General features: G+C 21.0%; 3 protein-coding genes across 3 annotated transcripts; 2 read left to right on the forward strand and 1 right to left on the reverse strand.

Annotated features, from left to right (window-relative positions):
• The first annotated feature begins 157 nt into the window (after positions 1-157).
• On the forward strand, positions 158-3,862 carry LOC100866719 (mitochondrial import inner membrane translocase subunit Tim10 B). The gene is made up of 4 exons (XM_003690964.4): positions 158-398; positions 520-615; positions 791-960; positions 3,744-3,862. Exons 1-4 carry the CDS (start codon positions 375-377, stop codon positions 3,763-3,765), a joined length of 312 nt encoding a protein of 103 aa, XP_003691012.2. The 5' UTR covers positions 158-374; the 3' UTR covers positions 3,766-3,862.
• Arfip (ADP ribosylation factor interacting protein arfaptin) lies at positions 2,345-5,819 on the reverse strand. Its single transcript, XM_003690878.4, has 6 exons — positions 5,709-5,819; positions 4,841-5,029; positions 4,574-4,741; positions 4,169-4,490; positions 3,898-4,075; positions 2,345-3,830 (listed from the first exon to the last, which is right to left on the reverse strand). The coding sequence occupies exons 2-6, from the start codon at positions 5,010-5,012 to the stop codon at positions 3,678-3,680; spliced, it is 993 nt and encodes a 330-aa protein (XP_003690926.1). The 5' UTR covers positions 5,013-5,029; positions 5,709-5,819; the 3' UTR covers positions 2,345-3,677.
• A 386-nt stretch (positions 5,820-6,205) lies between these two features.
• On the forward strand, positions 6,206-10,190 carry pix (ATP-binding cassette sub-family E member 1 pix). Its single transcript, XM_003690874.4, has 9 exons — positions 6,206-6,307; positions 6,993-7,226; positions 7,508-7,723; positions 7,808-8,015; positions 8,138-8,324; positions 8,399-8,805; positions 8,918-9,230; positions 9,344-9,578; positions 9,660-10,190. Exons 2-9 carry the CDS (start codon positions 7,014-7,016, stop codon positions 9,705-9,707), a joined length of 1,827 nt encoding a protein of 608 aa, XP_003690922.1. The 5' UTR covers positions 6,206-6,307; positions 6,993-7,013; the 3' UTR covers positions 9,708-10,190.
• The last annotated feature ends 1,318 nt before the right edge of the window (positions 10,191-11,508 follow it).

Below are 11,508 nucleotides of genomic sequence, written 5' to 3' on the forward strand. Positions count from 1 at the left end.
ATATAATATAATCAAATAACATAACATATTTTGTATTTTATATATTTAATAATATTTTGATAAAGAAATACATGTTTCTATTCAAAATATTATTTGTTGATAAATTGATATAATTCGAGAAAAGTTATATAGATTATGTTAAAAAAATTAAATTATTGTCTCATTTATTAATAATTTTAAATTAAGATTATTTATTTTTTCTCTTTTTTAATATTTGAAAAAATCGATCAAAATTTACCGATAATCGATACTAATAATTTTTACTAATTTAAAGTAAACTCACGTGATATAACTTGAATATAAGTGAAACCGGCAAATATTAAGACATTATAAATTTATTATTTAAATTGAAAATTAAAATAGATAATTCAAATATGGATGCCATGGTTATTAGAAATGTACTTAAATATTAATAATTTATATTAATAAATCAATTATTTATTTCTAACCTGTTTCATATGATGCATTCAAAAATAGCGATAAAAATCATATTTTTATTTATTAATGTTATTTTTATAGATGAAAGACTTTCAACTTTTGTTTAATCAAATGTCTGAAACATGTTTTAAAACTTGCGTAAATACATTTATGTCAAGAGATATATCTACAGAAGAGGTGTGTTCTCATAATGGTTAGATTTGTACTATATTATTGATTTTATTTATGAAATATATATTTATTATTATAACTGAAAAATATTGGCATAATTATACATACAAAAAAATATGTATATATTATAAATTTGTTTTTATTATAATATATTATATCATAATATTTCTTTATTCTATAGGTTCAATGCATAGAAAATTGTTCGGGCAAGCATATTAATGCAAATCATAAAATAATGGAAATATTTATGGATGTACAACGTAATATTGCTCTAAAGAATGTGGAAGAATTTCAAAAAGCTCAGGCAGCATTTGAAGTGGTTCAAAAAGATCAAAATTCAGAAAGTACTAGGTAGTCAATTTTATAAATCAAGTAGATTTTTTATTGTATTTTTAGAAATTATTTTCTTCTACAAACTATTTTAAATTGTTTAATTAATATGCATTTATTATTATTTACTATTATTTACATTGATATATTACAAAACATTTATATTTTATGAAAATAATAAATATATAAAATATTTCATAGTTACTTTTATATAATTAATATTTTTTAATATAAATATACTTTTAAATTTTCAAATAAAAATGGTACTAGTAATTAACAAAAATTCTATAAAAAACAAGATATATAAGCATTCATTTATTGTTTGGAGTTTGTATACACATAATATACACACAATAACATCATGATTAGGAACATAATATAGTAGCTACAATATGTTTTATAAATTAAAAAGTGCTTTAACTGTATATTTCAAGTTATTTCATGTTACTTTTTAATCTTATTCCTATTTAATAAATATAAGATTTTATTTTAATTTAATTACAATATTTATCTTTATCGATCTAAACATTTCTAAAAAATCTATTAAATAATAGAATAAAATCATAGTAAATGATAAAAAAATTGAATTAGAAATTATATAAAATCAATTTAAATTATAATATTAAAATATCATGTCATAAATCATAATTTTTGCTTTATAAATAAATATTGATTTAATTTGCAAAAATTAGAAAAATATAGTGAGTTATACACATATTTAATATATAATTCATTTATACATATTATATGTATATGTGTATTTGAAAATCTATATGATGATCACATTGGAAGAGTTGATTTGAAAACATATGATAAAATGCTTTGATGATATCATAATACTAATAGATTTATTTTTATTTTAAGTTATTATCAATGTCAGTGTAAACTTTAAGTATAAGCAACAAACAATAATGACAATGTACATATATTTGTTCTATCTATACTAAAAATTTTTTATTCACGAAGCGTAATAATTTATAATGTTTCAATATATATAATATATATTGTTGTTTCAAAAAAAATATTTGTATAAATAATATCAATGTATATGAAAGTATATAAAGTCATGATTTAAGTTTATTTGATCTTTATTCACTTAAAATATATGACTAGTTTGAATCTGTTTTGCAACAGTTAAATATTTTCTTTTTATTTAAATGCGTTAATCAAAATAGATTATTTTTTTTAATGAAAAAATACTATAAAGAAATAAATTTATATTTTCTGTATTGAAATACTTTGAAAAATTTTCTAAGTTAAATTAAATTATATTTTATCCTTTGATACATTAAAAGTAATTTATTCTGTATAGATTTAATAAATGTTTCTGTTATAATCATAGCTTATTTCTGATATTAATAAATAAAAATTAATAATTTAAAAAATTAAGTGAACATATAAGCAATTTTATACAAATATTATATAATTGCACAAAGAAAGTACCATTATTTTAAAAATATACTTAAGGCTGTAAACATGTAATTCATTTCTATTTTTTTTTTAAAAATAATATTTGCTTTTGACATAAAAACTAATGGATATAAGAAGATGATAAACGAAACTAATATTTAAATATAATAACTAAAATGTACAGAATGTTCATATTGTATTAATATCATACTTAAAATAAATAAGATTGTTTAATACATATAAATTCAAATATTATTTGCAAATTGTAAATTTCATTTATCAAATATTATAATGTATGTTTTAAGAAAATTGTCATATTTATATGAAAATCATAGACATTGAATGAATCTTCTATTCAATGTTTTATTATTCAATCTTTATATTATATATGTATATAAATGTATATCACATATTATATTTTAAATATATTTATAAATAAATAAAAATGAAAATATTTATGTTTCTGGATTTATATTTATTAAATATTAATAATTTTTTATTAATTTTAATTAATATTATATATTTTTAACATTTTATATAACTTTTTATGAATATCCTGTACATTTGAAAGTACTAAAAATTCATATGGAATTTTTTTTTAATTATGTTAAATTTTATAACATAAATAAATATATATAAATAAGAAATACACTTTTGTTTAGTCATTAGAAAAACCTTAATTAAAATTCATTTAATATTTAAAATGGAATGAAAAATATTAGAATTATCTAATTGCAAATTTTTTCATTAAATTTAACTAAATAATTAAATTTAATCAAATAATTCACTACCAAATATTCATAAATTGATGCAAAATGAAATGTAATCGATAAACAATCAAAATATTGTTTTGTACATACCGTAAAATTCAAAGCTCAGTATATGATAATTCATGTATTTACATTAAAACTTCTCTAAGAAGTCAAATATAAAAATTAAATATCTATTGCCTTGTTTTGTAAGCATCACTATTAAATAAAGAGAACAAATGTTATAATAGATGTTCTTAATTGTTGCATAGATTTATATAGATAAATCTATATAGATAATTAAGATTCATATGCCATGTACCACAGATACTGGCCGATATTTAAAGCAGAATTTAAAAAAAAAATTCAGTCTATTTTTTTTATGATAATTCATTTTTGTTTCAAAAATTATTGAACTTGATAAATTACTTGATAGCAGTGTTTTTTTATGTTTTTGAGAATTTTTAAAAGTCATTCTATTTTGTAATTCTCTTTCATTTTTGAGGAAAAATTCGTATGGACGAATGTATTTTTTATTCATGTTTGTCTGATTATTTAAATTTATTTTTTCTAATGTAACTACTGTTCAAGCCATGATGGTAAAGATGAATTTGGTGATTTAACCTTTATATTAAATTGTTTCAGTGTGGCTTCCAGTGCAGTTTGATTTCCAGAAAAATAAGCAGATACTGCATTGTGAAATAATAATAATTGTTTGTGCATTACCTTGATCTGTAATAAAAATAAAAAAATTTTATAACATACAATATTTTAACGTAATCAAATAGAAAAGACATACTCTATTTTCATCTAAAAATTTAAGTTTAATTGAAACATCTGATCTTAATTTTTCAAAATTTTGTTTATGTTCTTCATAATTAGCCTGTGCTGCTTCTAATCTTGCTGCATTGCTACTATCGTTTTTTGTTACTTGTGCTAATGCTTCAAGATCTGTCCTATAGGCATCATATTCTATTCTGTAATCAAACATTTTACTCTATATTTAAATATTTTTTATTTATAAATGTTTAGAAGATATATATAATTTTTCTAATAGCATTAATAATTACCTTGCTGTTTCATATTGCCGTACGGTAAATAACGTATCTTCAATAGTTTTATTACAAAGTGTATTTACTGAAGAAACAAAAAAATTTAAGGCCCCTAATAATGTTTCACCATTTTTAGTTAAATTTCTTTGAGTTTCTGAATTATATAAAAATTCTTCTTGTAATTCTGGAGATTTCTGTGCTAACTCAGAGAATGCTTCTCCTAAAGCATGTTGAGTTTGAACAACATGATGGAAATGAGAAGCTAATGCTCTTGATAACCGTAAAACATTACAGTACTTTCTTTGAGTATCTCTTAATAATTCAATTTGGGTTTCAAGCTCTATAAACAAAAAAATATTATATAATATATAATTATATAATAAACAAAAATAATTATATTGAATTATATTTCATAAAATTTACCTGAATCTACTGTACGGGATGTTTTTCCAAGTTTTTCATACATTAGTTGTCTTGTACATTTATATGTAGAAATACTCCAATTTTTAATGCTTTCAATTTTACTTTGAGCAGTACGCATTGTTTGTGTATCACCATTTTGAATAGGTGTATTTGGAGATACTGTTATAGCTATTAAATATAATATAAAAATACTTTGATACTTTTCAAAATAAAGTTATATAAATAATTTATTACATTATATTTGAATAACATAAATATTATACTTACACATTTGAGATGTAGGACTACCCAAAGTTAAATTTATTGTAGCTGGTCTAGGTTGACTATCATTATTACAATTGTTTGGTACATGAGGTGGAGGAGTTCCACTATGAACTGCACTATCACTATCATTTAAAGATGGAGCATCTTTTAACATTTCATGAATACTTCGCTCCATTCCAGTTAATATAATAGCTATATAAAATATAAATGAAAAAAATTAAAAATATCAATATATTAATATATATATATATATTTATACATAAAATACACAATCAATTAAAAAATGCTAAAAATTAAATTGAACTAAAAAATTGAAAAATTTTGAATAAATCTTAGATATATAAAAAAAAATATAATATAAAAATGTTTTTTTAAAAACTATTAACTATTTTTTAAAATTGAAAGTTAATCTAAACATTACTGAAAATTAAATTGTAAAAACTAAATATAATTATAGTATATTTATAAGAATTTTATAAAGATATTTCAGAACAAAAATAATAATAAATTTTAACAAAGAATTAAAAGATTTGCAAAAGAAAGAAATGTTTACATAAAACCGCCATTTTTTACAACATATAAGTTTCTAAAAATTAATATAGATAAACAGAAAAGTCTTACGTATAACGATATAGATTATAGATTACAAGTATTAGAATAAATTTTGATATATTAATATTTAACAATGTATTATAACTAAATTCTATTTTATAAATAAAAAACATATCAAGAACTATCATATGACACCTGTTTTAAAATCAAATATGGTTAAGCTAATATTTGTTCATATATATCAGTAATGTATTGTTAAAAATACCAAGAATTAATGTCTTAAAGAAATAAAATTATATTATTTTAAAACAGTACTCACTACAAAATCAGAAGATATAAGTATATAATTTCTACTATCCTATGCTTAAAACTTCAGAATAAATCTTTATAATGCTTCATGAGAGATGCAATATACCAACTTAGATGGCGTATATTGCAAACAATTTTTGGAAACACCCGAAAAGTCAAATTTGTAACAATTTCATTCAATTCATTTTATAGTATGTATGTTTTTTTTATATTATAATTATGAGTTACTTTATTTATATGTTTGTAAAAATGTAAAGAAAATATTCAAAACAAGATATAATTTATGTATAATTTATGAATAGTGATAATTATATGTAACTTATAAAATTTTTTAAAAATCATTGCAGTAAATTAAATTATATACCAATTTTTATAATAAAATATAATTCATAGATTAACAATGTAAAAGTTTTATTAGTTGAGAAAATTTTATAATTATTATAATATGTAGATGAAAGTTATTTAAAAAATATATCTATATTTCATTGAGTACATAGTCTATATTTCAACATTCTATGATCGAAGTTTGGGCATGTGGTGGTGTACGAGTACGGAAGCTCCTTCGAAAAGCTTATAAAGGAGTTTCCTCCACGTTTTTGGTTTTGACAGGTATATACTTGTACACGTCTGCATTAAATATTATGAAGTAATAGAATAATATATTCCGAAAAAATTATTTTTACCAATTATGCGATATATTTATGAAGTATTAATACATTAGCATGTTTTATTATTAATTACTTGAGGTTAGGAACTCGTGGTAATATTAAGCATTGTATTTTCATGTATTAAACATTTTGAGTAAATGAAAATATATGGAAATTATTGTATAATATGTTTAATATCAATATAGTGTCTTTCATTTTATACCCTAATTGAAGGAGTGATTATTTGTTCCTATTAAGATTTAAGAAGAACATATGTTGAATTACTTTTTAAGTAATTTAACTATTTATTATTAAAAAAAAGCTTTGAAACATTAAAAGATTATTTGATTATTATCAAAATATAATATAAATATATTAAGATTCTAAAATATAGTACAATTTTCAATTATTTTCAATACATTATATGTATTTCAATTTTTTGGGTACATTTTTAAACTAGTTTATTTTACATTTTTTGTATTTATATAAAAATTTATAACTATAATTTTAATATCCATTTAATTTTTTTAATTTAATATTATGTTTTTATTTTAATTTAACATTTAATTTAATGTTAGAAAATTAATGGAGCTAATAGATTTTAATTACTCTGTTATTAAATTTAAGTTTTGTAATAACACTTTCAGACAGGTAAATATTTTACCATCATGCCACCAAAAAAATCAATGGAGGAAACTGATCGATTGACTCGTATTGCTATTGTCAATTCTGATAAGTGTAAACCAAAACGATGCAGACAAGAATGCAAAAGATCTTGTCCAGTTGTAAGAATGGGAAAACTTTGCATAGAAGTTAATCCAAATAGTAAGATAGCCTCAATATCTGAAGAACTATGTATTGGATGTGGTATATGTGTCAAGGTATGATAAATAATATTATTACTATTAAAATTTTTTAAATATTTTTAATGTATTATATGAAAATAATTTTAAAAGCAAATTAATGTTATTAATTAATATTATAATTTATATTTATTAATAAAAACATATATACCGTAACATAACGTAATATATGTTTAAATTAATTATTTAAATTAATTAGACATGTTCATTAATAATGATGATAAAATTATATATTATATTATATATTATGATTAAATGTTTTAAGAATATTTTATTAATATTTATTATTTTATTTCTAGAAATGTCCATTTGAGGCAATATCTATCATTAATCTTCCTAGTAATTTAGAGAAAGAAACTACACATCGTTATTCAAAGAATTCATTTAAACTACATAGACTGCCTATTCCAAGACCTGGAGAAGTATTAGGTTTGGTTGGAACTAATGGAATTGGAAAATCAACTGCTCTTAAAATTTTAGCAGGCAAGCAAAAGCCCAATTTAGGTCGATTTTCTGTATGTATAATACATATTTTCTTCATGTAATTTATTTTATTCTCTATAAATTTAATTTTTTTTTTTATTATAATTTTAATATAGGATCCACCAGATTGGACAGAAATATTAAGTCATTTTAGAGGTAGTGAATTGCAAAATTATTTTACCAAAATTTTGGAAGATGATTTAAAAGCTCTTATTAAACCTCAATATGTAGATCAAATTCCTAAAGCTGTAAAAGGCACTGTTCAACAGCTTTTAGACAAAAAAGATGAGTGTAAAAATCAATTAGAAATTTGTGAAATGTTAGGTAAGTTTATATAATAATTTTAAAGATTTGTATTTTTAAAATATTTTAAAGAAATTGATAAAATGATTAAAATCAGATAAAAAAATTAATTTTTATTAATAGAATTATTAAAATTCTTTTAGATTTAATGCATATACGCGATAGAGGTATTGATGCACTTTCTGGTGGAGAACTTCAACGTTTTGCATGTGCTATGGTATGCATTCAAAATGGAGATATTTTTATGTTTGATGAACCGTCTTCATATTTAGATGTAAAACAACGTCTTAACGCCGCTTTGACGATTCGATCTCTTATTCATCCCGATAAGTAAGTGATATCAATAATTAATGTAATTAAATAAAAATTTTTTACTTATGTAAAATGTCATTAAAATTTAACAGGTTTATAATAGTAGTGGAACATGACTTATCGGTTTTAGACTATTTGTCTGATTTTATTTGTTGTCTTTATGGTGTTCCTGGAGCATATGGTGTTGTTACTATGCCCTTTTCTGTTAGAGAAGGTATAAATATTTTCCTTGATGGTTTTGTACCAACAGAAAATTTAAGGTTCCGTGAGGAATCTCTCGTATTTAAAGTCGCAGAAAGTGCAACAGAAGAAGAAGTCAAACGCATGAATCATTACGAATATCCTGCGATGACAAAAACAATGGGTTCTTTTAAATTAAATGTTGAAAAAGGTCAATTTACTGACTCAGAAATTCTTGTGCTACTTGGTGAAAATGGAACGGGAAAGACAACTTTTATTAGAATGTTAGCTGGTAACTTACCACCTGATGATGGATCAGGTAATTAAAAAACATTTTAATTACTGTACCAATTAATACAAATTATCATATATTATTAAATAAAAATCTTATATCAAATAATATTTGATATTTTGAATTTGATTTCTTTTAGGAAGTATTCCTCAATTACATATTAGTTATAAACCGCAAAAAATTAGCCCTAAATCTCAAGGAATTGTTCGTCAATTATTACATGAAAAAATTAGGGATGCCTATGTTCATCCTCAATTTGTAACAGATGTTATGAAACCACTAAAAATAGATGATATTATGGATCAGGAAGTACAGAATCTTTCAGGAGGAGAATTACAACGAGTGGCTTTAGCTTTATGTCTTGGAAAACCTGCTGATGTTTATTTAATTGATGAACCTTCTGCTTATTTGGATTCTGAACAACGTTTAGTTGCTGCTAAAGTAATAAAACGGTAATTGAACATTATTATTATTTATACTCATTTTAACGAATTATTATTTTAAAGAATCTTATATTGAATATATGAAAAAAAAAAAGAAAAATTGAAACATGTCATTATTTTAGATTCATTTTACATGCAAAGAAAACAGGATTTGTAGTAGAACATGACTTTATCATGGCTACATATTTGGCTGATCGTGTAATTGTATTTTCTGGTACTCCATCTTTAGCAACTACAGCTCACAGTCCACAATCTCTATTAAATGGAATGAATAGATTTTTAGAACTTTTAGGTATTACATTTAGAAGAGATCCAAACAATTTCAGACCAAGAATTAATAAGAGTCAGTCTGTGAAAGTACGTTACTTTTTACTTTAAATGATCTTTTTTCTTTAAATATCCATTTTTTTCAAATTTATTTTATTTTATTGTTAATAGGACTTGGAACAAAAAAAAGCTGGGCAATATTTCTTCCTCGAAGAATGAGATATGATCTCATCTATAAGTTGAATAGCAGCTGGTATAAAATACTGTTAAGAAGTTTTTGTAAATCTTTATACGTTTAAAAGCCGGGAATGGATTTCTTACAATATATTAATAACGCATGTTTTGCGTTGAATCGAAATATTATTTCAATATGTCCATTTTTTTGTTTATGCGATATTTATTTAACTAAATAATTCAAATAATCTCTTGATATCAATCTCAATATACTAGAAATTTTAATTTAAAGAGAAGTGTTATCGTATTTTTATATGAAAAATGATCCAACAAATTTATTTATACTCATCAATATATGTCACAGTTTGCATTTTCAACTCGACATGTAAACAATATATGCATTTTTTGTATAAATAATTTATGTCCGATTATGTATAACAAATTAAACGAGATTTGAACATCTCGTATATGTATATGTACATCTGCTATGCAACATGAATTATAATACATCTGGAATATAAAATGAAATGTATTGATCATTTGATAAACCTGAATTTAATTTTTTAATGTGTATATTATAACATAAAATATAATTTTTAACTTTCTTTTAAATAACGATTTATTAAGCCTATACTTTTTTTCCGATTTAAATAATTTATATTGATCAAATTAATAATCGATAAATTAAATTATTTTTGAATTGAAAAAATTAATTTATTTTTTTCATATCTATTACTATATATTATTTCATATATTTTTTAAACATCAACTTTGAACGATAAAATAAAAAGCGAAAAACATTTCCTATCAATTAATTCGATAAACTTGGTATAATAAATCATTTTATTTTTTTAGTTATCATTGTAAATATGAATAATGTATATATATATATATATATATATATATAGAGTAAATTTTTAGTTAGAGTTTATTATTAATCGTACATTTATACATAGTAATTATAAATTTTACTAAAAAATAATTAATGTAACATTAACTTTACGAAATTTTAAGATAAAAATTGTAAAAATGTAATGAATAGTTATTATATATATTACAAAATAATAAAAAATATATATTTTAATTAAACTTCAGTAATTTAAATTTAAGACTGTATACATTGTACATCGTAAATGTTAATAAAATTTCAAAATAGCAAAATAAATCAATTCGCAAAAACATTAAAAGAAATTTATTTTTTAAGAAATTTTAAAACTTATATGTATAAAGAGAAAATGGATAATTAATGTACAATAATCGATATTTTTTAATATTAGCATGACGAGAAATTGATAACCAAACAACCTTCCTTCATGATACGTCGGGTAATGCTAATGTCTACACGTCTATACATTATTATTTTTTTTTTTATAACGTTTCATATAAATATATAATGTTTTGAAAATATCTGAATATCAAATACAAAAGTATGCAACAAAAAATATAATTTCATTTGAAAATGTTAACGTGATCTTCATAAAATTTACCATTCAAGATTGTTATAAAATCCTTACTAAAAAACTCTACAAGATCAACCTTATACTATCGCTATATATATCCTTCTACATCATATAATTTATTTGAAATATTTTCTCGTCTTTTTTATATTTTTCACAAATAAATAATCTATAATTAAGTTGAAGTAATTAGTTTAATATATATATAAGTTAACGTTATTATTAGTTTAACTACTTTTTAGATGGATTTTACATTAAATAATGTCCTTGACTTCATGTAATTTGAAAAAAATTAACAACAAATTATCAAATGATAAAATTTAATAACAAAACAATACAAAATAAATATCAGGAAATAAATACTTAGAAAATTATTAACTGATAAATTT

This window comes from Apis florea, unplaced genomic scaffold (genome assembly GCF_048593485.1).
Source record: "Apis florea isolate Af1SG1 unplaced genomic scaffold, ASM4859348v1 contig_3068_pilon, whole genome shotgun sequence".
NCBI classification, from domain to species: Eukaryota; Metazoa; Arthropoda; class Insecta; order Hymenoptera; family Apidae; genus Apis; species Apis florea.

Excerpts from the sequence above, each read along its gene's own strand:
- LOC100866719 (XM_003690964.4), top strand. The coding sequence starts at position 375 with ATGGATGCCATGGTTATTAGAAAT. Across the intron at positions 616-790 it reads GAGATATATCTACAGAAGAG|GTTCAATGCATAGAAAATTG; the intron begins GTGTGTTCTCAT and ends TTTATTCTATAG. Across the intron at positions 961-3,743 it reads CAAAATTCAGAAAGTACTAG|TGTGGCTTCCAGTGCAGTTT; the intron begins GTAGTCAATTTT and ends AAATTGTTTCAG.
- Arfip (XM_003690878.4), bottom strand. The coding sequence starts at position 5,012 with ATGGAGCGAAGTATTCATGAAATGTTAAAAGATGCTCCATCTTTAAAT. Across the intron at positions 4,742-4,840 it reads TAGTCCTACATCTCAAATGT|CTATAACAGTATCTCCAAAT; the intron begins GTAAGTATAATA and ends TATATTTAATAG. Across the intron at positions 4,491-4,573 it reads ATCCCGTACAGTAGATTCAG|AGCTTGAAACCCAAATTGAA; the intron begins GTAAATTTTATG and ends TTTTGTTTATAG.
- pix (XM_003690874.4), top strand. The coding sequence starts at position 7,014 with ATGCCACCAAAAAAATCAATGGAGGAAACTGATCGATTGACTCGTATT. Across the intron at positions 7,227-7,507 it reads GATGTGGTATATGTGTCAAG|AAATGTCCATTTGAGGCAAT; the intron begins GTATGATAAATA and ends TTTTATTTCTAG. Across the intron at positions 7,724-7,807 it reads CCAATTTAGGTCGATTTTCT|GATCCACCAGATTGGACAGA; the intron begins GTATGTATAATA and ends ATTTTAATATAG.